The 26,369-nt window shown below is 41.4% G+C and overlaps 3 protein-coding genes across 3 annotated transcripts in view; 2 read left to right on the top strand and 1 right to left on the bottom strand.

Moving 5' to 3' along the window:
- The window catches only part of LOC139219518 (protocadherin-15-like), a 143,070-nt gene extending 128,224 nt beyond the window's left edge, over positions 1 to 14,846 (top strand). Inside the window, exons 35-40 of the mRNA XM_070851409.1 lie at positions 2,933 to 2,954; positions 3,589 to 3,627; positions 4,583 to 4,656; positions 9,216 to 9,345; positions 12,107 to 12,109; positions 13,515 to 14,846. Coding sequence (XP_070707510.1) covers positions 2,933 to 2,954; positions 3,589 to 3,627; positions 4,583 to 4,656; positions 9,216 to 9,345; positions 12,107 to 12,109; positions 13,515 to 14,267 — 1,021 coding nt within the window. The 3' untranslated portion in view covers positions 14,268 to 14,846. The remainder of the gene's footprint in view (positions 1 to 2,932; positions 2,955 to 3,588; positions 3,628 to 4,582; positions 4,657 to 9,215; positions 9,346 to 12,106; positions 12,110 to 13,514) is intronic.
- The window catches only part of rbp4 (retinol binding protein 4, plasma), a 178,763-nt gene that overhangs the window by 22,096 nt on the left and 130,298 nt on the right, over positions 1 to 26,369 (top strand). The window lies entirely within an intron of this gene.
- plce1 (phospholipase C, epsilon 1) overlaps positions 19,530 to 26,369 on the bottom strand; it is a 63,249-nt gene continuing 56,409 nt past the window's right edge. Inside the window, exons 38-46 of the mRNA XM_070852015.1 lie at positions 25,896 to 26,059; positions 24,555 to 24,816; positions 24,041 to 24,159; positions 23,738 to 23,866; positions 23,412 to 23,609; positions 22,871 to 23,071; positions 22,557 to 22,769; positions 21,802 to 21,913; positions 19,530 to 21,038 (exon numbers count right to left, since the gene is read on the bottom strand). Of these exons, the coding sequence (XP_070708116.1) occupies positions 20,830 to 21,038; positions 21,802 to 21,913; positions 22,557 to 22,769; positions 22,871 to 23,071; positions 23,412 to 23,609; positions 23,738 to 23,866; positions 24,041 to 24,159; positions 24,555 to 24,816; positions 25,896 to 26,059 (1,607 nt within the window). The 3' untranslated portion in view covers positions 19,530 to 20,829. The remainder of the gene's footprint in view (positions 21,039 to 21,801; positions 21,914 to 22,556; positions 22,770 to 22,870; positions 23,072 to 23,411; positions 23,610 to 23,737; positions 23,867 to 24,040; positions 24,160 to 24,554; positions 24,817 to 25,895; positions 26,060 to 26,369) is intronic.

Here is a 26,369-nt window from a genome sequence, read left to right as displayed (position 1 = left end):
GTGTTATTGGGGTTTATAGTCTGTGTGTTCTGTAAAAGCTAATAATATTTCTCTCCTGTCGCTCTGTTTCCAATACACACCACGCAACAAGATGGAGAGGACACAAAGAGCCAGAGTCAATCGTGTGTGTGTGTGTGTGTGTGTGTGTGTGTGAGACAGAAATCAGATAGCTGTCAGTGTGTTTTTGTCTCGAGAGGACCTAATAATGTGTCTCTTAGAGCAACAAGGACAAAGAGATAGACTTATCTTCACACACTGACACACACACAAACACAGATTACACAATGCCAGGCACATACCGCTGGCAGTTATAATCTGAAGAGCATACACACATTTACACACTCAGTGATGGCAAAAAAAGGATTGTTTGAGTCTAACCTGTAGATCACCCAAAAATCTGCCTTTTCATCTATTTATTCATCCATTTATCCCTCCATTCATTCACCCTCTTAACCTCATCTATTCATCCACTGGTGTGTCGCCTACTACATCTACCCATCCTTTATTTGACCAGATATTCTTGTCTGTAGGAAACATACCCATTCATTCAAAACTGCATTTTGATGCTGAGTGAAAAGCTTCCATTTATCATTCAACTGTGTGTCTGTGTGTGTGTGTGTGTGTGTGTGTGTGTGTGTGTGTGTTTCAGGGGTTATATTCTCATTTGAATTTATTTAATGAAACGCTCAAGTGGTTTAAAAAATTGCGCGTGTGCCTGTGTGTTTGCACTTCAATAACGGTAATATAGGAGAATCTGTTGTGACCTCTAAAAATAACCATTTGTTGTTCTGTGATATATCTTCATTTGGCCAGCTCATTACCTTGGTTTCACATGACATTACGTCCTGCTGAAAACATAGTTAAGACGCATCCACAGAGAGATTTTTGGCTATTTTTCTTAGTCTGCTATTTATGTCTTTGTTTTTTTCCGCTTGGCTTTTTTTCTCCCACCTTTTTTTCTAGCCATTGTTTTTCTCTCACTGTTTGAAGCATCTCTGTGTCTTCCCGCCTCACTGTCTCTCTCAGTTCTCCTTCCTCTTGATGTCTTGGTGTCTTTCTTTGCAGTTTGTTTCTCAGAACAGTTCTGTGAACTGCATCAGGCTCATTTTGTTCATATCATCATCAACTTGGCTGCTGGCTCGCCCCCGATCTCGTGGTGAAATGAAGCCAGAGTCGGCAGATGAGGAGCTTAGCTTAGCATAAAGAGTGGAAACAATTGGAGAAAGAGCTAGCCTGTGGTAGCCAGCTAGTTGCCACTAGTTAATTCATACATTTTGAGTTTTGTTCATATTAAAGAAACAGGAGTTCATTATGAAGCTTAAGAGATTGGTTATAAGGTTTTTTTTTTATTTTGAGACAGAGCTAGGCTATCTGCTCCCTTTTGTTTCCAGTCTTTATGCTAAGCTAAGCTAACTGCCTGGCTCTAGCACCATAGTTACACACAAAGTTGAAGTTAATGGCCAGTTGTCAGACAAAAACATTTATATCATGTTGCATGTAAATATCATAATTTACATGTAACAGTAAAGATATAATAGGCTACACATGGCCATACATTCATATATATATAGGCTAGAGCCCCTGCTGACATAATTATGCCCCTCTGATATGTACTTGAGAGCATCTTTTTTTAAACTTTATATCTTCACTTGATGTCAAACTAAGCCAGCAGTGTTTATGGATGAACAGAACATGAGCAAAGGTTGTCTGAGTGCCTTCATGGTTACAAAAATCAGCCAGACTGAATGAAGGATCCCGTCTCACAGGAAAAAGGGTCGTATATTTAGAATTTCATTTTGCTTGGGGCCGCTGTAATGTTACAGTATTTTACTGCTTATTCAAAGCATCGTGCTATCTTCTCTGGTGGAAGAGCATGCAGGCTGTAAAAAAAAAAAAAAAATACTGACAGAACTGAAATTAATAGGAACACAATTTTGGTTTGGAGATGCTCTGATAATGACTACATTACCACATCTCCACCTGTGAAACCTTATGATAATCTTATATATACGTCTTGATATTTCTCTTAGTTTGACTGCATGTTTTCTTTCTTTCAGTTCATAGTAACCCTTTAACTTTAACTTTCAGGGGGGGAATCTTTTTTATTCATCAAAATATCAGACAGAGTGAATTCGACAGGGAGAATGAAGGTTTAGTAAATGTTTTCATGCTGACCAGCTGGTCAACCATTCACCACACCCATCAGGATTCTTTTGATTGTTAAGTGCTACTAAACTCAAACTGACATCTGTTAATTATTTGCTGAAGTTGAGAGTGTGTGTACCAGCACAGTAACAGATTTATGCTAAACAGTGTGTTCAAATTTCAGTATCTTTCATGAATAAAACATGCCACCTATTAAACTAGTCACAAATTACAGAGTAATTGAAATAGGGTTTAATTTTTGTTTTTGGCAAAAACTGACAAACCCCATCTACAGTTTTGTCGACAATAGCATGAGCTCATTTGGGTTGTAAATGAGGTGTGAATATTGTCTACTTAGGAAGCCATAATCAGAATATTTACCAGAATAAGACAACAAAGTTAACCGTGCATAACGGTCCACGGATTGTTTACTGTAGTTTCTCAGCTTTTGCATTTTTGTGTTGTCCTTTAGTCTCTTCCTCTCTTATGTCGCCCTCCCTGCGTCTGCATTTATCTAAAAAAAAAACCCACATACATCCACCTATCCTTACATGTCTCATCTTCCTGCTGTCTTGTTAGAAACTGGGTTAAATTCTGCAATACGTGTGCAGCCACTTCTATCTAGGTCTTAATTTAAACACCCCATTTCCTCTGCAGTGAGGGAAATGCACAGCAAAGTGCTGACATGCATTAAACACACGTCTGCATCAGAAGGATTATGTATAATGACAGGTTTCCTCTGTAATGTTGGTTTGTGGTCTTTCTTTTTCTCCCTTTGATCTTTCAGGCGCGGATATGGACAACATGAGGTTGGTGTCTTTCTCTTTGTGCATGCTATTTGGCTGCATGATTCATATTTACTTTTTCTTCTTTTGCTCTGATGTTGAGTGGTGCCCTTCAATGTTTTCTGCTCTTTTGACTCTCTTCTGGTTGGTGTAATCAAGATAGAACAGCATGTAATCAGTGCCTTGTATTTATAATGTATTGTGTCTAAATAATTGACTGCCTCCATTTTAAGACCTCTGCAGTCCATTGTCGGAGCTATTGGAATATAAAAACACAAAAACAAAGATGAAAGAAAGTCAACCAATCTTTTTTAAAATCCACAAAGTTGTCTTTTAGTGGTGCAGAATACAGTTAAACATAAATGGACCTTTATTCCAGAACAGTTTGCAGACATGCAAGTTTACCAGATGTTCATTGTTCAATATGTAATACAAGCACATACATTTTAATGTTTGCATTTTTAGCTAAACTGAGCTCCAAAGTGATATTCACTCTGAATTGAAGTTAATACCTGCTCCAACAAAACTGATTGGCAACACCAAATGAAAACCAAGACTTAGACAGGATCGTCTGCGTTCTTGCGATATTGAATGAGGAACATCATCTCCTATCTCCTAATTTGTCTCGTCATTCGCCACTTTTCTTTCGCTCTGGCAGACACAGCAACTTCTCCGACCTTCTCTTCTCAGACCAGAGGTACTCTGTCTCTCTTTTCTGAATACTTCTTTTACTGTCTGCATGCGTTTCTGCTCGAGCTTGAGGATCAGTGCTGTCAATGTAATCAGAGGTGAAAAAAAGTACAATTTCTCACGAGGGATGTGTTTTAAATGCATATACACTACTCACAAAGAGTTAGGGATATTCGACTTTCAGGTGAAATATGTGGAAAATGTAAAAAGTGAATGCTACAGTGATATTATATCATGAAAGTAGGGCATTTAAGTAGAAGCATGCAATGGTAATTTTATTCATCTTAAACAATTTATTGAAAGAAAATCTAACAACAGTGGTGGGTATACCACAACAAAAAATTTTCAGTGTCTCAATAAATTGGGATGTGGCCAAAGGACGTCCACTCCTCTCCTTTCTGTGACTCTTCCAGTCTCTGTATCACTGTTACAACCTCCTGATGACACTCTGTGACCCTCTAAGCTCAGTGAACACCTCCGTCTGAGGACTTCCTGTTTGAAGCCTCCAGTGTTGAGGTGCTGCTGATCAACTGTTAGGTGTCGTCTTGGTCTCATGATGTCAGAATGTGAACAGCAGGATGAGGAGGACTGTTTAAATACCAATTCTAACTGAAGCAGGAAATGTATTGGTGGATTCATGGATCAAACCTGTTGTGAATGTTGCTGTTAAGCTTCTTGTTAGAGAACAGCAACTTGTGCAAAAAGTACTGAAACACTGAACAGTTGGACATGTGCATTCAAAGGTTTAGAGAAGGTCACATTAAGTTCACCTGGAAAGTTTAGAATGCATTTTAGGTTCATCCTGAAATTTCACCTGAAAGCTGAATATCCCTAACTTTTTGTGAGTAGTGTATATGTGCGTGTGTTTGACAGATTTGTGTGGGTGCACTAGTGCATCATACAGCATGTATCTCTGTGTGTATATGTGGAAAGCTGCTGATAATGGTCTGTCGATCTAACAGGAGTTATCAATGGAATCTGGCATTGACCCCGGCCATGACTACTACACGCAGGATTATTACAACTACGATCAAGGGTTTGTATGTCTCTCTGTCTGGACAATTTCCTGCACATCCTACATATTGCCTGTTTGTACATATATAGTGTGTGCGCGCATTGCTTTTCTGTAATCTACACATACTGTATGTTTCATATATACAGCTGGGTTCTAATTTGATTTCTTAAAGGTGAAATGTGTAGGATTTACGGATGTCGGATCTATTGGCAGGAATGGAATATAATTTTCCTAATTATGTTTTCAGTTGTGTGTAATTGAAAATAAGAATCGCTGTGTTTTCATCATCTTAGAATAAACCGTGTATAACCACTTACAGAAGGGGTCCTCAGACGGAGCCTTTTCCGCTTTTATACTGAAGTGGCAGCTTGAATTTACACAAATGCACCAGCTGGAAGACAAAGAAGCTTCTCTTAGACATTTGAAAAGGGAGCTGTGAGCTAAGAGATATTACATTTTTGCAGTCCACAACTTCACAGCTAGATGCCACTAAATCCTACACACTGCACCTTTAATTCATTATTGACGTTAAACTGACTCGTATTGTGCCGATATGATTACATATTGTTATTGTTTGACAAATTTTGCTTTGGTTCATAAAAAAAGAAAAAGTAAAAGCAGTGTCACATAGTGAGCAATATTGAAATTATTACATCAGAGATTTTGCATACATATATATTTATAGATAGAAATAGATTATGTATTTACCAATAGTCACACACTGTACAAAAAATGCTGAAGGCAGTGACTACAGCCCCTCTCCACTACCTTTCATCTGTGATCTTTAACCTTTAGAAGTGGCCGACAGGGTTCACTACAACGTCGATGAAACCTATTACTCTGACATACTTTGGAGTTCACCGTGTGCACTTTATCCTGCTGAGCCTCATGTCAGCCCTGTGGCAGCTGCTTTGATATCAAGCTGATCCTGCCAGTCACACAGTATAGCGGCTACTGTGAAATGTCGACACCGGTGACCTGCCTCAAACCAGCCTTCCTGCTCAGTCCTTCCTTCCAGTCATGTATGGTTTGTGTGTTTTTGAACAAGGGGAGGCCAGGAGTTGGCAGATCTTACAGTGACTTTGTTCAAAGTCTGTGTGCGTGTGCATGTAATGTGCATGTGTGATGCCTGTTGTTGGAAAAAACAAGAATTACTATATAGGAATGGCACTTCATTTAACACACACACACACACACACACACACACACACATTAGATCAAAGCTTTCATGAATAAGACCTCTGGAGACTTATAGCATCCCTCCCTGTGTGTGTTATTCTGCACCCAGCCTGCCATCAGTGATGCATTGTATAATTTTTATAATTTTAGCTGCAGACTCCCGGGAACTTGATTTTATGCGCTCACCCACACTCACTCATAAATACACAGTAACAGACACACACACATAAATTGTCATGGCAAACACATTCATTCACTCACTCATGCACTCACTCAGAAATGCTCTCTTGCTCATTCTTTCTTTCACACACACGCGTGCACACGCACACACACACACACACGCACGCGACTAATTCTCCCTGCCTAGCATTGCCATACTGTAGCAGCTAATCAGACAGCCAGCCATGGAAGCAGACAATGGGCCAGATGCTGTTGGCTTAGAGCAACATCCACAAACTCATGTCTGACTCTGTGCGTACACAGGAGCAGGAAATCAGACTTTGTGACCCGGTGGGACTCAGATCTAATCATTCTCTTTGTCCCGGTTGCAAATGAAAGGTGGGATTATTACAACGACAATGCTAACAAATGCTAAACCGCCTCTCAGGACAAACACAAAGTTTTCAGAGTTCAGTGAGTTTTGTTTTTTTTGAGATGGAGACAATGGCTCTTCCAGTGTTTAATTCCATGGCAATGGTAGTCCATTTAGAAACCATTTGGAAGGACGGATCATAACCTTTTGACCTTTCCTTTCATCTGTCTTCAAAAGATGAGACCAAAATGGGATTTTCTCTGCATGTGGGAATGAGGCCATGTGCCACTGGCATGATTCTGATTGGATTTGTACAGATGCAGAAAATAACTTGAACCATTTGTTGCACAGGTCTGATGTTTTGATGCATGTGTGGAAAAAAAACAAGAAAAACAAAAACAACAAAATACATGTTGCCCTCTAGTTAAGAGTAAAATACTCAACCCGTACACGCCACGGAGTAAGGGATTAAATCTTGCTTTTCCAAAATCGTTACTGGCGTGGGTGATGAGCAGTGTGACTGTCATGAAGCTGATAGGTACGGAGTTAGGGCACCCACATAGATTTCACTCTCCTCATTCTATATTTTTCTGGCATTATCGGCTCACTGAAGATGCAGTTTTCATTTTGTGAACAGAAACAGGACAAAGGTGAGAACAAAAAGATGAGAAGAGGAGAAATGTGCATGTCTAGCTTGTTTTAGGGTGCAAGGTGTCTCGGGATATTCATTACAAAGGAGAAAAACATATTATATGAAAGGTTCCACATTTGCTTTCTTGCCAAGAGTTCGGTTGATACCACACTTGTGTCTGTATGTAAAGTATGAAGCTACAACCAGTTAGCTTAGCTTAGCGAGTGTGTGGATACAGGGAAAAAAAGCTACCCAGGTCTGACAAAAGGTAACAACGTTCCCCCGAAGCTCACTAATTAAATCTTTATATCTCGTTTCTTTAATCTGTTAATAGGGATAAAGTGTGAAAAAATGACAAACTGTGGTTTTGCTTTGGGTGTGCTGGCCCAGAAATTGGTGTGCAAGTTACAAAAATGTCCTAATTTTTTCTGATGTTTCTTTTTAAACTATAAAATAGATTAATTCAAGCTGGCAGTTAGGAAACTAAACAATTTAGTTTCTGTTTGGCAGAAAAAAATGGGGTTTATCTTCTCATCCAGTGACTCTTTGTGATGCCAAGGCCCCTTACTGTGTGAATGTGATCACACGTCCTCACACTCATCATTCATTCAGCATTTGGAGACTCACCTGAAAGAGGCCAGTGACCCAGTTTTAGACCACACACACACACACACGGAGGCACTGTAGGGACACACCATCATGTGTTGGCTGTAATGTCAGTGATCAGGCAACTTTTAACTGCATGAACTGATTCCCAGTTTGTTAATGCCCCCTAGTGGAGACATGGAGAGGGAGAGGAGTGAGAAAGTAAGTTGGAAAAGGAAAAAAAGGGAGGAAAGGAGGTAGAGAAAATGGAGGAGGGCCGAAAATGTAAGGAAGGTTGCCTTAAAGTAATTTTATTGTCTGTGCGGTTTGACTCTGTGGGTTAATAACTGTTAAATCCCATAAGCAGGTTTTAGTGGGAGGTTAAGACCAATTACATTAGCTTGCAGAGGCCATACTCTTAGGATTATAATGGTGTAACATTTATGCCTGACTTGTTTTGCCTTCGCCATTGTTCGCTTGTTGTCTGCCTCCTCTCACCTCTACCTCCCCTTTTTCTCACCCAAACATATCAGCCATCCACTCGGCCCCTCCATTTGTTAATTACTTGGCTTCTTAATGTAATAAGAGGGCAGCTTCTCCCACCAGTTGACTGTAAGCAGAGTGATTAAACAAGGCAACTTCTCTGTACGGCTCCAAAGGACTTCCAGCTGATTTGTTTCTTTAATCGCACAGGGACATATGGTTTCCAGGATAGCATTTGAAAAGATGTGTGTTTTGACCCACTGGCTCTCCAGGTTCTTGCTGCAGGGCATGCAGCCCAGGTGGTGATATACAACAGTTTCTGGCCTGTGGAGACGGGCAGCGCTCCCAGCAACAGGCAACAAAAGGAGACAAAAAGGGAGGGAAATCAATCTTTTGTTTCCCGCTAACAAACTGTCTCCTGGCAACGAAGTGCCCGTCTTGCGATTAAAGGGATAGTTCAGATTTTTTGCAGTGGATTTATATGAGGTACTTACTCATAGTTGGTGTATTACTTATAGTAAATTGCAGTTTGGAGAAGCAAACATCGGCCCCCACACAGGGGGTGCTAAGCTATGTACTGCTGTGGACGGGGGCAACAATAAAATGTATTTTGAGTTCAGTTTAAGTGTATACAATATTTAGAATGTTTTCACTATATAGTCCCTATATTGTTTTATATTGCTGTTGTCAGATGGTCCCTTTCATTTGGGAATGCTCTCTTTAAAGCCGCCAGACTCCATTGGCAGAAACAGCTATTTTGCTTAGTAGAACGCACAGGGTGTTATAGTTATACTGTCCCGGTCAATGCACTTTGGTCAATAATACACCAAAGTCGCACAATAACACAAGATATATACAGGCAGCTGTAGAATCCCATGTTCTGAGAGGTAGATTGACTGGATTTGTCAATGGAGTCTGGCAGCTTTGAGGAGACCATACAGTGATATCACTTCCTTAGTTCCCCAACATAAAGGTTTCTACTGACCCCGTTCCGTTTATATATTACTCAAAAATGACTACTGATTTTTTTTGTTTTTGTTTAAAAACGTATCAATAGTAGTGAAATGAAGAATTGGGAATTAACAATTTCTGCTCCTCACAGCCTCTTATTGGTTATTGCTTGATTATATGCTCTGTAATGCTTTCCTGTCTGCCTGTCTCTCTGTCCAGGTATGACCTGCCTCAGTACGGTAGTCGCAGGAAACTGATCTCACCCTCCGGCCTCTACGATGAATATGGAGAAGTTGTTGTTGATGACGACGGCAGCTACTACTACAGCCCACAGGAGTCTGACGGCGAGGTAAACACAGAAAATTACTGCAGAGACAGACACCAATACATATTTACTAGCACAGGCGAGTACCAGCATCCATGTCCATCACAAAGACATTTACTGATTTTGCATAGTAGATTTTGCACAGTATTCTAATGGAGGCAAAACAGCAATGTGAAATTGCTGAATTAAAGTACAGTTCAAGCAAAAAGTATTTAAAAAATGCTCTCTTAGTGATCACTAGCATGATTTGAAGCATTTTCTTTGGTTCTGATATGCTTATTTTCAAACAAATTGACAAAATTTTGATCTTTAAACCCTTTAAAATGCAGCACAGCATGTCGTCTTTTAAACTTTAGCACACTACTAGACTGTTTGACTGCTTTGAAGGTTGAGACACGGCATCATATTAAAGGAAAAGTTGAACATTTTGGGCAATATGCTTATTGGCTTCCTTGCTGAGAGTTATTTGAGTCTCATGCCTGTATAGGGTACAGTATACGAAGCCACAGCTAGCCGCTGACACATCGAGTTGTGTGTTGTTTTGAATGGCATCTAAGACCAAAGATCTTTTCATCTCACTCTCAGTGAAAAAAAGAAAATGAGCATACCTTCCAAAATCACTGTGCCATGTCTTGTTCCTGGATTGTTTTTACAACAGGGCATTCTTTGAAAAACACCACAAAAGCTATTTAAGACACGTTCATGTCATGTAACTTTAGTCTGAAGGTTCTTTATATTGCTAGCAGTTTCACTGAATAGGTGGTACAAGGTGAAAGTCCTCCTTATGTGACTGCTGACATTAACAGTGTATTATTTGTTGTTATTTTTTCCTAAATGCTCTTTTTTGGTTTTGGACTAATATCATGGCAACAGGTGCGGAGACAGTTTCAAAGAGGTAGATTAGCCCCACACCCCACCTACCTTCAGCCCCGTCCTCCACCTCCTCATCCTCCACCGCCCTCAAGAAAGGCCCCAGGAGCCCCAAGAACTGAGGGGGACAAAAACCAACCGTCAGAGGGTGGTACGAGCATAAACCCAAAGAACAAGAGCTCGAGTGCGGCCGCCAGGTTGAAGGCCGCGATGAGAGGGAGCACACTGCTGTCCTCTGGGAGTAAAACATCTGGACAACCTCCTGCCATCCACCCGCCGTGGAATAAAGCCAGAGTCAGGCCAGTGGAAGAGGGAGGAGGAGGCAGAGATGGAGTGGAGGAAAGAAAGGGGGAAGGAGCGGGAAGGGGATTTGAGAGAGGCGAAGCAGGGACAAAAGAAAACAAAGGGAGAGGAAGAGATGAGGCAACAGAATGGGGGAGGGAAAGAGGAAGCAGAGGAGAAATGGAAACTTGGGGAAGAAGCCACAGAGGTGGCGTGACAAACAATGGGATGAGAGATGCTGCTGGAGGAGAAGAAGGCGTCAGGCCAGAGCGTAGGGGAGAGCTCCCAGGCTTGTCCTCCACCGGCCACATTGTCAGTCCGGACGGCAGCATGGTCATCGACGGGAGTTATTTCCAGACGTCTGTTGAAGCCAGCAAACCCCCGCCGGTGAAACAAAAGCTGAGCGAGGCCCTAAGTCTTATCTCCCTCACCAGAAGGCTCCAGGGACCCGCCAGGGTGGGGGACGAACATTGGAGCAATGGAGAAAGCTGGGAGAACAGTAGGAAGATGTATGGCTCCGTAGGAGATATGAGTGTTTCTGCATCAGTGTCTGAACGAGCTGTGGGAGAGGAGAGGAGGCGGTGGGAGAGGGGGTTAGGAGAGGAGAATAGGTCCCCTGAGGTCTGGTGGAGGAGAGAAAAACCATTTCACAACAGCGATTCAGAAACAGGAAGCGGCAGCAAAGAGTCTGCATCAGAATTTAGTCCCTCCGAAGCAAGTAGCCCTAGCTCATCTGTTACAGCCGAGCGAGACAAGACCGACTCCGACACAGAAACAGAAAAAAATGAGTCCGAAACAGAAAAGGAAGAGGGAGCTCCCGACACTGACAGAGAGTCGGAGAGTGGAAGCCAAGATGAGGAGGGAGAGGGGTCGGGATTAGAGAGTGAGGATGAAGGGAAAGACTCGAGCCGAAAACGTTCAAAAAGTAGTGTTAGTGAGACTCCTGCCAGTAGCCGCAGTATTAGCAGTAAAGGTAGAAGAAGTGCCAACTTAAAGAGAGAAAGGAGCAGCCACCCCACAAACAGCAGCAGCAACTCCAAAAGTCTGACTTATTCGGGCTCGACTGACTCTAAGTCTAGGCCCCAGACTTCCAGACACTCCCGCTCTTCACACGAAACAATAGAAGAAGAGAGCGAGGAAGATGAGGAGTCAGGGGAGGAAGAGGCGAAAAGCGCTGGATCGCGAAAGTCTAGTGGGCGATCCAGCAGCCACATCCAATCAGACGTGAGCTCGGAGGCCATCGACTCCTCGGATGACCTGTCACCCATCATCGAGGACACTGAGGAGGAGGAGGAGGAGGGAGGCAGCAGCCATGGCGAGGAAGAAGGGGACGAAGAACAGGGGGATTTGGAAAATGAGTCGGCTGATTGAAATGCAGATGACACCTTAGCAGCCCAAAGATTAAATTCTTTGCCACCGCGTAAGATCTCTGTGAAAATGCCTGGATTGGGTGTGCAGTCATTCCTGGGTGGAATTTATTACTGTAATCTCTCTCTTTTTCCCTGTTTGGTGTGATTTACATTCAGAGTTTAAATTGCCTGCATGTCCTCCGCTGCCCTCTCAGAATATTTCGCTCTGTAGTTCTTTGCCTCTTTTCTTCCGCTGGTATCTTTAATCCCCTTTTTCCAATCAGCCTGTCTCCTCTCACCTTTCCCTGCCCGCCTCGCCTTCCTTCATAACAGCTCCGTTACTCTGGAGGTGGTCGACTGGTCTACTTCCGTAGCTTTTTCTCCTCAGCTGACATTTGTTAAGGCTCCGCGTTATTTCTATGCAGCTCAAAGATTGTTATTCACTGACCTCTCGTCGCTGCACTTGTTGCTCAAGCTTTTTTCATTGGTCATTTTCCTGTATCAGTCAGTTCTTCCTGTACCTGATATCTGCAGGAGGAAAACATGTTTTCTTTCTAGTGGCGAACATATTCTTTCTTCCATAGTGTCGAGATTAAATGGAGAAAGGAAAAAGAGTTATTGCCACAACAGCCTTTTTCTCCCTCCAAAGTGTGTGTGTGTGGGTGTGCAGCAGTGTTTACTCTGTCCTAACAAATGGTCATACAGTAGAAACGGGCTTCTCAGCCAGCTTCCAGCTTCTCGGCTCAAGGACGGCAAAGGCAATTGTGATGGACTAAGACTTGAGGCTAACAACATACACAGACGTACTGTTTTCATTGGATAATTGGTTGTACAGGGTTTCAAATCTATTGGATGATGAATCTAAGGGTGGGAGTTGCCCCAGCCCCAACTCCATGTCAGAAACGTTACAACACAGACCTCTCTCACAGTTAAGTAAAAACAGCACAGCATCCAAGTTAGAGGAAACATGACAAATTCAGTTCTTCATTAAGGCCCTAAACTCCACTGTTTTGAGAGTGTGAACCCTAAATGTCACCACCGCTGGTAAGGTAAAACCTTTTCCTTCCAACATTAATGGCACTGCAGAGCCGTGGTTTGCCTTGGATTCATTATCCATTCGATTTGAAACCCCCTTTCAACCACTTATCCAATGACAATCTGGTCTACACATGTTGTTTGTCTCCATGTCTTTGTCCATTGTGACTGATGAAGACACATTACTGCTGAGACGTTAGTCTGTTCTCACAATCAAGGGCTGTGAATCAGTCGGTGTGCTTTTTGCCCTCTGTTATAAAGACTTACAACCAATATGGTGATTAATATGTGGGATGTCTTCAAAAACACCACATGATTGAAGGTATGCTTAAATCGCTGTCCTGCCAAATGAAAAATCTGGAGTAAACACTGATGCACTGACCGCTCTTTGCTTTGTTGTGTGTTTGCAGTGTGGATGAAAGTGCTATTTTTATTTTGCACCCTCTTTTATTTTTTTGATGTTATCATTTTTCAACGTCTTACAAGGTAATAAAATGAGACTAAAATGAGTCATCAGCAGTTAGTCACATCAAGTGGGTGTTTTCTGAAGTTAAAGTCTATAGAAGATCAAATAGGGAATCGTTCTTAAAGAACACCACTGAATTCTCTCAGACTGTGTCAGAAGTGTAATGATATATTATTTGTGTGTTTATCCAGCATGGCAAAAAACGTCGGATCAAGTTGGTGGTGGACCGAGAGTATGAGACCAGCTCCACTGGTGAGGACAGCATGCCAGAGACCCAACGCAGCCGCTTAACCTCCACCCTCAACAGCCACGCCAACGTGAACGGCAGCATCTACGTGGCCCAGAATGGCTCCATCATCCGCACCCGACGTTCAGTAAATGCCACAGGTCCCACACACACACACACCAACACGAACAACAACCTGAAACTCACGTCGCCTGTTTTCAGCTCACGGCTGGCCAAGCACTTTAAAAAACTAGACAAAATGGCTGCCACGCTGGAGGAAAGAGTACCCCTGAACAGCCCCAGAACAGAAGTCGGTTGCAACACGCTGCGCACCTTCCAAAGTTCGGGGATGGCCACCTCTGCGACGGCCACTTCCTCTTTCTCAAACCCTGATAACAATAAAACGCTGAATGTGTTCAACGCTCGACAATCCAGCGTTTCTTTAGGGTCGACAAGCACCAGCAACACGGGCACCGAAAGTGTAGCACCTAAACTGAACCTACTCAAATCGGCACAGGGCGACACAGAGCAGCCTCAGAGCGCGGCGGAGAGCGATGAGTTGAAAGAAGACGAGAAAGAGTCGACGGTAGACGACAGCAACGACGGACTCGTTATGAGGGAGCCGATGGAGTGCCCGAGCGACAGAACGCAATCAGACGAGGAAGAATTATGGATGGGCCCGTGGAACAGCCTTCACATACCTATGACCAAACTCTGACTGATCGTGACTCCACTGTGCTCACTCCTTATTGCCAAGATCATTAAAGCGCTCAGACATCATTTCTGTTCATTAGTTGTGGAACTAATGGGGATGCTCCAATCCAATTAAAAGAAATCTAATTAACAGATTTGTACTCGGCTAAATGATGAATTAGCATATTCTGGTATTCAAACTGAATTTCATTAAGATGTAACATATAGACTAAAGGAATTTATTTTAGTTTAAAAATGAGAGCCGGGAGATAAAAATATATTTTAAAAAAGAACAAGTAATTTGGCTTCTAATTGGTTGTATGCCAGTTTACTCATTAAAATGTGTTTTTGACAGAGCATCCCTTGAGCCCAACTGATCTCAGAGCTGCAGCACCTTTTGGAAAACCGGACCTATATGTTATATTTCTACTTTGCTAAGAGATAATGAAGGAAACTTGAGGAAAAAGTCTATGAACTTTTTATGGCCCTTTAAGCGACTGGTGTCTCTGTTTGGAACCGCACTTGTTTCATTCAGTATTACGGCCACTGGTGCGACTCATCTTGAACTTGCCTGACACTTTGCATTGACACATGAAGTCTTGTATTGTTCCAACTTGCCTTTTTATCTTTGTCAAGTTGCTTGGCAAACTTTATCCAAATAAAAAAACTATTTCATCCATTTAAACGTGGAGTTTGGCTAACTTGGTGCTGTGTTGTCTCTTTTATCTAGAACTAAAAAGACATGACTACGGCTAGAAAAGACTCTAAATGTCACCATGTCCTCTACACTCTTGCTTTTTGCTTTCTTGCAGTTTTTAGATGAGAAGATTGACTCGGTATGTTGCTGGCCAGCAGCCGGTTAGCCTAGCTTAGCACAACGACTGAAAACAGGGGAAACAGCTAGCCTGACTCTGTCCAAAGGTAACAAAATCCACCTACCAACACCTGTGCAAATGTAACAACATTTATTTTAACATGGGGGGAGGTGACATTGTTGCTCCAGCATAGCTGCGTGTAGTCTTGTATGCTAAGCTAACAGGATGCTAGCTGCAGCTACATATCTGCCATACAGACTAGTTAGCTGTATCGACATAACCCCAAGCTATCTAACCCTCGGCAAGAAAGCGAATAAGTGTACTTTCCAAAAAACATTTAATATGCCCAAGGCTTTTTAAACATCAAATTGTTTCCACAAGCCACCCACAATTGCTCCAATTTCAGTTTATAAAAGTATTTATGAGATCAAGTACGATTGGTTGAAAAAAGTCAATGCTGAGAGCTACATTTTAACTATGAGTTCCTGTTGTTGAGATATAGAAAGCCAGTTAGCCGTAAAAGAGAAAAGCAGATGAAAAGGAGGCAGATAAAAGCTCTAACTCAAAAGTTTTCACTATATTTCCATCTTAGGCAAGACACGAGCATTTTGTTTTTCATTGCTTGGACTGACGAGGTTGTTTTAAATTCCCTCATCCCACCAGATCCCTTGAGACGAGATCCAATTAACAGAGCACGTGAATCTTTCTCCGGCATCAAAGTTTGTCAAGATAAAGGTGGGAGAACTTTTTAATTGTGAACCACACAGTTACAGTTAATTGTTTTATTTGAAGTCTGAAAGAAGCCGGACCATTAAGCTGCAGAATTACCAGGTTTTAAAAGTCTCACATTTAATTTGATAACTGTATAATTTTGCATTAAGGAACTCAACAGAGGGTGCCACAGCGGCGGTGATATTTGAAACCGAGTGCTCCTTATTACCCAGAATTAGCCGACTGTACCGGAGAGTAATGTTTTAAACGGTTTCTGGAAGGAAGGGCACGCCTGAGCCGCTGTTATTGATTCTGCTAAATGAGCTGATTATGTCACTGAGTCCTGAGTCCACTGTGCTTTATCGGAGGAGAGGGTAGACTGAACTGGGCTCATTAATCTATGACACGACCACTAAACATTTGATTAGTGGCTGAAATGATGTTGAAAGGAACATTTCACCCAAAAAACAAAGCTGATTTATAATGTTTGCTTCATCTTAGCTGCACATTACTTTATTTTTTTGTTTCATTTTGCACCAGTTTGGATATGAAGTTTGCTGATGGGCTGCGTTAACAACAAATGTAAAGACACGGTTACGCAGTTTTCTTTTAGTTTTGGCAGGCATTTATCTTATTTCTTTATGTGACAGATAAAGAAATAAGCAGCACAAACATTCCTGCTTGTGGTGCATCTGTAGCGGTCTATTAACACAGCAGACATTTTGACTCATCATAGTGTAAACTAATTACATTACAGCTAATCATTGTTATATTCAATTGTCCCAATAAGCTATGACAGTGTAACATGGGCCTGGATCTAAGTGGTGCCAGGGTGAGCTGTCCTCTGTAATCATTCAGTATTGTAAATGTATCCGACCTTTTTAGAAAAGTAAGCTGTGAGGAATGCAAAATAAGGACTAAAAGCATAGAGTCATCTGACAAAGCGGTCTAGATATCGACTCTTTAGTGGGACTGATTTGCTACGAATGGTTAAATAAAGCGTGATTTCAAACACGGCTGATGGAGCAACCGTACTGTAGCTCCATTTGCTCCAGCAGAAAATGCAGTCTGGAAAAATACAGCAACATGGACGAGTGTAATAATGCAAAACACCTCCAGATGTCCAATTAGTCCAATTAGGCAACACCTGAAGTTGCCAAATGTCCTCCTGAATCCAAATTCTTCATGTTGTATAATCTACATGCATCAGAATCTAAACTGCCAATATTGTGACTTTATTTGTCTGATCTGTACTCACAACAAAAGGTCTTGTTAAAGATTTTTTGTTTTTTTTTGTTTCTCCTCATCCGAAAGATTCACACACTTTGAACCAAAACATGCAACATTGTTACATATTTGTAGTTTTATTGTGATCATGATACATGACAAATCCACCAATGTTCATCCATTCAAAAATTCAAGTAAATAGACAAATGTTCACTTGACAGCCACATCATGACACAGATAGTGGATGTTAAAGGGTATACTGCACATCCTATGGAGCAGAGTGCTAAAGATGAAACACAGCCCACAGTCAGCAGATACATATGTCATATTCAGTGGATATAATGAGTACATCAAAGTCTTTTCAAAAACATTATTTGATAAATTGTCAGCTTTTGTCCACATTTATGAAAACTCACAAAATAAAAGGCATTAAAAGATGCTGCTGTGTACTGCAGAATAACATGCCAGAAATATGAATACTGAATATTTTACAAATAAAGTAAAATATTTCTAAATAAGTTTGACTAAATTTAGAGCAGTGGAGAGTTTATTCTCCCACATATTGAAATAAATAAAAAACACTTAAAACTACTTACAGGAAATTATACATAAACAACAACAAGAACAGATAATTGCCAACCAGGGCTTCACATTAAAATAAATAACATTTGTCTCAGGTTCAACACGTTAAGAAATGTTACATTCAGAAATGAGGTCTACAGGTTAGAAAGAAGGAAAACAAGGAACAGCTCTGTCTGAAAAATAAGATGTGATGAAGCACTCGCGGATTACAGATTTACAACACAGAACAGAAAATGTCCCTTTCTGTTTAAAGTCAGTGTGGGTTTCACATAGTTATATCAGCTGATACCACTTTTACCCAGCATGGTAGTTAATGAAATCCTTTTGCATAATCATGTTACACAACAAAAGCTGGAGTACAGGATTACAGTGACTGTTGAACCAGCCTCATTGTTACTGACATAGCATTGTGGCTTCTTGGATCAAAATCAAATCTACCTTAATCGCCATTAAGGATCGTCCTGCTGCTTCACCGCCGATAAAACATCATCTTTGCGTGTCAGTTTTGACAAATTTAAACCAGTCAAGGTCAGAAAGTTAAAAATAAGAGTTAAAAACCTAAAGAGTTGAAGTGACAGAACTTCACTATTGCACTAAAGTTTACACATCATTACTTGGCACTGAGCAAAGTTTTACTGAAAGACAGAAGTGAAAGTAAAAGGACAATAAAGGACAATCCTTTTTGTGGAGTGTGGCTACAAAATAAAAGTCAAACATTTTAAATAACATTATACTTATGTTATACATTGAATGTTTTAAAAAGCTTCTGACAATTGCAAGTGTAACGTTGTATCATTTATTTGTAACCGTAGTGAGTTCAGAAGACTTTTAGTTAGACAAAACAGATTTTTTTATTTTTTTAGTTTTTAATATTGGACATGAAGTTGAAGAGTTCTGTCTCTTATTGTCACTATAATTTCTTCTTCACTTCACGTAGTGGGATCCTCATGAGTGTGACTACGCTAGACTGAAGAAAGAAAATAATCTAAACTTCATTAAAAAAAATTAAATAAAATGAAAAATATAGAAATGTTACACTTCCAAGCATTGAAAAGGAGAAAATGACCCTCAATAAATCAAGTTTTAGTAAATTCAAAAAGAAAATTGAAATGAGCAGTGAGTATAAATAAACAAAAGCCTCATTGACATTCAATCAGTACGAGTTATCTATAAAGATACTGCATTCAAAATCAGGGCCGTAAACGTTGGCCTTCAAATCATTCTGCTGTTACAGCAACAATAGTTTTGTGAATGGAATTTCAAGTTTGGACTTGGACTACGTAGCCGTTTAAGTTTGACAGAGTTACTAAAGCAATCCAAACATTTACCTTGTGCTTTCCTCAAAACTAACTTCGCAACTGGGCTGAAATTAACAGTAATAAATATGATGATCATAATATAACAAAATTGTTTTCTTGACCATCTCACAACAATCAACTCTGTCATTTATCAGACAGTAACAGAAAAACACTGAAAATGACAGCAAAAGGAAAAACAAATGTGCAAAATGCTGTTTGAAGAAGACGTGGCTGTTTTTCCAAAGGATCTTAGTGCTAAAATCATCACTGTTCAAATAAAGGATGACACTGAGGGAAATATTTCCTGTTTGAGCTTTGCTTTAATATTAGCACTAGCTTAATTAGCATAAATATTAGCTCAATATTTTCCGAAACTGTGGATCAAAAGTTGGAAGGTCTGGTCAGATTTGTCATCTTAATTACTTCTTTCATCAGACAAAAAAATAAATCATTTTGCCAATTTAATACAGTAGTTTATTTTTGTGAATGCCTTGTTTGGCCAGTCGACAACTTACTTTTCTGCCTTAACGAACAAAAAGAAAAACATGTTTACATTTCTCAAAGTAAAAAATGGGAAAGGATTCACCATCAAAAACCCTATCCCTGTTACTGGTGGCATTCATTGATAAAAATAACTATAAATGTACAGTATAATTCTTACTTTCAAAAATGTATAACTTGCCTGTGGATGTGACTATTTGTGGATGATGACAGAACTAAAACACTTTGTGAAACGAGCCACAGACCTTCCTCAGAGACACAGCTACAACATTAACCAAAAGATAAAGGTTGTGTTGCGACATTTTAAGGCAACGTAGAGGGGCAACTTTATCAACACTGTGATGAGAAGCTGCCTCTTGCACACCTACGCTGCCTTATAATGCCGTTGATGTATTATCACCTTTAGGGCAGAGACATTAGTGTCTAAGAAACGGCCTAAAGTGTTGCTGCTTTCGATGCAGAACATCTGAATGGGTTGTCTCACTTTGTTGCCTCTTTCTGTGAGCGAAGCCCATCTGCACTGCCCCGTAATGTGCCCTTACAGTACTGTGAAACAGTAAGAAAAGAACCAAACAAGCCAGCTTGTCAGCCTCCTTCGCAATGCCCTTAGCCCACACCTGAGAAGCAGAGGAGTACGCTGTCAGCCCTCGCACTCCCCTGCATCTCTCCTTCTATTTTTCTGAGCAGATCTCCCTCCATCTGCTCTGTGCTTTCTGTGTGTGATACCAGAAAAGGGGAATAGTTTATAGACTTACTTTGAGTTTTTCCAACAGTAACCAGAAGCCCGTGCTAAGACACGGGACATCTCTTGCAGAGCCGTATTTGAATTGCACTTGAATCAGCTCTTAGACAAATTGTGGTTCACTCATTCAATCAGGGGTCATTTTGCAGCCCTCCTTATTATCTTCTGCTGTAATTGTTGGGAGATTAAAAAACCGGCACATCTAAAAGCAAACGTCTTCATCCTTCGAATGTGATTCAAGGAAGTATTCCTTTGTTTTTTTTGACAAATTCTCCCTATTTGTTGGTAAGACATGGACTGCTTTTTTCTGCTTTTGTGTCCCTGATTACAAATCTGAGGACTTTAATAAAAACAGCTGCCCTTGGACTCCCTGTGGAGCCACAATACAACCAATAAACCAAGACGAGCCAGAGCGACTCACCCACATGGACACCACTGCACTAAAGTGACGCTGGGTGGGATTTCCAATCGAGAAATCTGACTGGGTGAAACTCCTGTCCATCATTCAACCAAGAAAAAGGGCTGAACGTCTGTCACCAAACCCATGTACAGGGCTTGGATTGAATCCTGTACCCCCACTTGTTCAACTCACATAAGGCAGGATCAGACTTCTTCTTCAGAATTCCACAATGCGTAGGATCGTCGCCTCTCTTAGGAATGAGAATCCTCCAAGTTTACAAGCAGTCAACCCAAGTCGTCTCTCTCTCTGGATCATTTGTGGATCTTCCAGTTCCTGAGGAGGTGAAACTTCCTGGCTGGGGGGATCAGAGAGGAGGTGGGCAGGTGGAAAGGTTGGAGTTGCCCCCTAAAGGATGAAGAGGAGGAGGAGGAGAAGGTGGAGGAGACCTGTAGGAACCTTCCCGCCCCTACCCTGCCCTCTGCCACCCATGCCTTCAGACCTGCAGCTGCAGACAGATAACCTGCAGAGGATTACAGATTTGGGCTTTAAAGACAGCGGAAAGCAAAAACACCACATTTAGTCACATCACTAATATAATGAATTGCTGCCACACTGCAAAGTGAGTCCATCTGTTAAATACAACGGATGAAATGTCTCTGGGAGTGAAGTGTTAGATTACATTGAAAACATTTCTACAAACACAAGTCATACAGAGTTGCGTGCTCCCTGCATACACTGTATGTCCTTTCAATCTTTAGGATTTGTTTTCCTAAAATCTCCAGAGGCTTCCCCTTGTCATAGTTTTAGGCCCACTGCACTGCTTTTGAGGATAAAGTCACAATAAAACAAGAAAGAAAAGTCTCATTTCAGCATAACCTCGTCATAGCGAAAGAAATAAGGGCTTTGAATTAATTTCATGAGGTTCAGACAATACCTAAACACTTTAGATTACACTAAATAAAGTTAGGACCCTGAAATGATAAAAAAATGTTGAAGATTTTACCCCAATCCTCCTCATGTCTAGTTTCCCACATTGTACTTGCATCACACATAACCTGCTTGCTAAATTACAGTGTTGAGAAATGCAACACACAATGTACTTATTTTATGTATTTCAGTTGTATTAATGAAAAACAGAGTGGCACCTTGAATGTGTCTGTTAGATGTTAGAGACAACATACGGTACCTCCGTTGCCTTCCCATGCACAGACAGCAGGCAGACTGTGAGCCTCACTCCTGGAGCTCTGTCAGAGCCACACAGCATGCAGCTCTATCATCCTTACTCTGGGCAGGACCGTCCACTCCACCGCCAGTCGTCATGCTGCGGCTGCGGCTAGTCAGCTTCTTCAGCTCGCTGGCGAAAGAAATCACTTTCTTTTTGTCTTCCCGCACCACCTGTAAGGAGGAATAACTTCCTGTTACTGAAATGCATAAAGAGCAGATGGAAATGTGCAGGTAGTTTTTGAGAGAGATACAGGCTGACCAACCATAAATTTCAATCCGTAACACGGACTCTTCATTTTGCTTTAATGTTTTTCTGTTTTGTCGATCTATTTTCTCAAATAATTTTCCTCATTCATTCTGCATTGATTATTGAAAAAGGAAAAAACTAAGCACATCTTGAAAAAATAACTTTACCTTTATTAAGCAAGGTTCATTTAAACACATTCTTATTTACAAATGTGTCAGCACAAAAGGCCTCGAGTGTGAAAGGATGATAAATAAAATAAATATCGACGAACACACAAGCAATAGAACAAGAAAAGCAGACAACGCTTCACTCTGCACATAAATCACAAACATACAGCAACAAAAATGCTACGAACAAGGGAAGCAGCTACGTGTTAAAAGCACATACAGTCCATCATGCAGGTGTTAAAAACGCAGTGGCGAATACAGAACAACATGGGTTAACTGAGATGTGAATAAAAAGCATGTTAACAGAATAGTTAAGTACAATGACATGCTCACAGGAGTGCACATAAAAATAAAAAATAAAAAATTAGCTTTGCAAATCAGTAACCATGTTTAGAGCTACCTGCTCTTTGAGTTTAAGAATGAACTTTCCCGTGCCCCGCCAGCGGCTCTGAGCTTGATAGACACACTCGTGATCCAGCAGCACCCGCTGCAGGGGTTTGGCGGTGGAAGACTTTTTGGAGCCAGCGTCCTTGGTCACTTCCTCCATCAGGACGTAGTCACATGGATTGGGATTGGATAAGATACTGTAGGAATACTTGGCCTTGGACAAGGTCTGGCCGAGATGGAGAGTGTACAGGAAAACAAATTAACCCACTTTCAGGTGAGTCTGCACGTCTTGTAAAACTTAAGTGTCGCGTCCTTGACTCTCCTCACCTGCTGTATGATGTCCTGAGCAGTGCTGTAGCGCGGGGCTTTGATCACAGTGTGAGGCTGTTCTGGAGACACTTCGTGGATCTGGACGAAGAACATGTCGTCCTCTGCTCCTCCTCCCCCTCCTCCCCCTCCGGCTCTTTCTCTACCTCCCACAGTCACCTCCTCCTCTCCCTCCAGCGCCGTGTTCTTCTCAACTAAGTGCTGAGAGAGAAAAAAAAAGCACAGAGTAAAGGTAAAAATATGGAGCAGAATCCCGGATGTAAACCAGCACCAGTGTCTCAAGCAAGAAACTATTTCTTGCATGTTTCTACCTATAAATATTTGTGTTTATAGTGTGGCTACTGTCCCTCTTATGCCTTTCTGTCAAGTTTAACTCAGTTACACAAGACAAACACAAGGGGGAGCCATAGTCTACCTTATAGGTACCACAAAAAGTGTGTATCAAGTACTTTTGGTGGAGGCAACAGTTATAGAGTTTAAAAGTAATAATATCCGCTCTGGGATCAGTTTAAATGTAGGTGTCTGTGCTCTCTGTGTGTACCTCTTCTCTTGTTTTGAGGCAGATCCTCCCCACAAATCCCTCCTCTGTGTTCCAGCTGGAGACCAGTCGGCCCACCTCTTCCTCGGGCGCCAGAGGACGATACTGAGCACAGCGCTTCACCTCACAGCGCTCCTTCAACAGGGGAACCTTCTCCTCACAGAGGAAGTACTCTGATGGGCTTCCTGTGGATGCTACGACCTGCGGGGGAAGTGGGAGGAGCAAACCTTACGTGACCAATGAAAAATCTTCAAGAGATGGAGAAAAATCTGCTCGGGCTGCAATCACATTATTCAAGCATCACAAATCTTTATTTCTAAACAGCTAACCATGTCCAGCAGCTGTTTGGCGGTCGTCTGTTCTCTAATGGACAACACAGTGAAGGGCTCAGGGCCCGGAGCTCCGTACACCGTCACCCTGTGCTGCTGCGACGCCCGTGTCTCCTCTGAACTGAAGAGCTGTGTAGAGAGCAGGAGTGGTGATTATATAACATACTGTCATGACCTTTCTGCTTTATTAGACAGGCTCCATATATTTTAAGTATCGCAAGGCAGGTTTAGAGGTTTTTTAAAGTATAGTGGAGGTGCTTTATCAAAGCCCCAAGCCCTTCAGTCCCTGATGACAAGTCTTACCATTGATGAGGGAGTAGCGCCCCCTGTGGGACATTCCTCTGTTCTGCGGCTGTAGATAAACAAGCTGGACACCTCGAGAGGTTCATTATGTTGTGTCCTCAGCTGGACGTGTCTGTAACCTGAGACACAGACAGGAAGAAGCTAAATACTGATTCAAAATGTTTTAACACTGAATGGGCTCATTTAAAAAAAAAAAAAAAACAGGCAGGCACAGACCTCTGCTGGTGTTGAGAGCGGCTCAAGTTGATAAAACCTTCAGTTACATTTATTTATCTATATGTTTATTTATCTATGAAAGATTTGAATTATCTGCAATCCAGACAATTTTTACTGTTTTTCTCAATTGAATGCATTTGAGCATTGAACACGGGTTCACTCGTGTACTGAGTGTTTTTGGATCATATTTTCACTGCAGACATTGTCATTGATTTGTACATGCTTTAATATTTACAAGTGCTTTTTCAGACAGCTTAGATCAATCAAGCGTTACATGTGTTGTGTGTGAGACTCCTACCTGGCTTGAGGGCCTTCAGAGGCAGAGTCCTCTGAGCAGTAGTCTGGGAGCTGTTGTTCTCCACTACGGCGAAGCGCAGGAAGCACATCTCTTCAAAGTGCACCGTGAACTGAAAGTGCTCGCTCCACATGGGGTTGAGGGTGTTGCGGTGGATGGGTTTGGTACGGAAGTGGCAGCTGTCGATGGGCATGCCCAGAATGTCCACCTCGAGGCAGGGACTGCCAGCGCTGTTACCCAGACAAACATTTTGACCAGAGACAATCTGAGGGGACAGAGGAGGTGTGATGATTAACAGTCACAGCATGTATGAACACTTGCAGTTAATTATTCTTGTGACATTATCCACCATCACTACATCCAGCTTATTTTCAGTTCACTTGAGCCAAGTCAGTGAAGTCACTCTGACCTGCCAACAAAGACATTATTATACCTTCTTTCAGTCTCTCTCCCTCTCTCTCTCTCACACACACACACACACAGGTTTTATGAGTGTGAGATCATCCCTCTGTTTATACTGCTGCTTTTAACTAGATCAGTGTTCATGTTGCCTCTGAGTGCTTTGGAAAAGACAATCTGAGCCTCACAGATGATCATGAATGTCAGTGGATAAACAGTTCAGATGACTCAGAATCTTCAGCAGCAACATTATGAACATGGTGTACTTCCTAAAATCAATTCAAGCTGTTATTTAATTGGATTATTAGACCTTCGTGTCAACAAATTGTTCTCTGTTATTTACAATATGCTCTTCACTTTTATGCAAATTAAATACACTTTGAACTGTTTTATTTCCCAGTTTCACTTTTAACACAGCTAAAGACAGTAACATGTCTTGTCTTAGTGATGAAAAGCAAAGATAAAGTGTGGAGACAAAGTGTGGACATTTTGCAAAGCGGAGCTTTTATGAGGTTGAGGAAAGAGGAATTCACTGCTATATGGAACTAACTGGGTGGTCTTCATTGCTGTCAAATAATGAAAGCACATACAGAGCACATCACAGTAAAACTGTCCAAACACACCTTAATGGATCTAATACAAGTCCCTAGGAGTCTGTGTGTGTGTGTATCTATAAATATGTAGAACACTTTTAAATCTGCATTTACATTTTTTGTAAAAAAATAGTATTATTTGCAAATCACTTTTCAAATGCAACTATGATATGATTTAAGATTCCATACTCAGGAAAATTAATGCAACCTGAACTTGAAACTGACAGTATAAAAGGTAAGAAAATATAAGAATAGGTAGCTGAAAATGTGGATCAAAACGACTGAGGATGAAAGTGCAGAGAACAAACTACTAAGGGTCTTCCATTCTGCTCCAAAAGTCGTCTTAACTCACAGTGAGGGAATAGATGGCGGGGCTCATTTTCTCCACCTCCCTCTCCATCGGACAGAACTGCTGATAGAGCGGACAGTTGCGGTCCCACAGTACTGCCGGCTTCAGCACATAGCCGCAGCCGCCATTGGCCTCAAACAAAGCTGCGTTCAACTGCATCGGCAGGTCTGAGGAAAAAACAAAGACAGAGGGGAAGGGGATTGAGGAAACGGAATTAAAGAGTCAAATGTGATGCACATAAATAACTATAATCAATAAGCTCTATACCTTATGGTTATCCAATTTGCTAAATTTGTTCTGTAGGTAGGTCAAGTAGGTCAACCAGACTGAAAGAAAACTTCTAAGTCTGAATCCATGTACTGTGTCTTCTTGCACACTAATGGGTGATCATAATTTTTAAACTTTGATTCCAAATGATAAAAAAAAATATTTGAATAGCAGAGACAGAGGTGAGACATGAAGTGAATACGAGGAGAA

Source organism: Pempheris klunzingeri, chromosome 20 (genome assembly GCF_042242105.1).
Source record: "Pempheris klunzingeri isolate RE-2024b chromosome 20, fPemKlu1.hap1, whole genome shotgun sequence".
NCBI lineage: Eukaryota > Metazoa > Chordata > Actinopteri > Acropomatiformes > Pempheridae > Pempheris > Pempheris klunzingeri.
The sequence above is the reverse complement of the archived record's forward strand: the minus strand, read 5'-3'. Positions and strand labels throughout refer to the sequence as shown.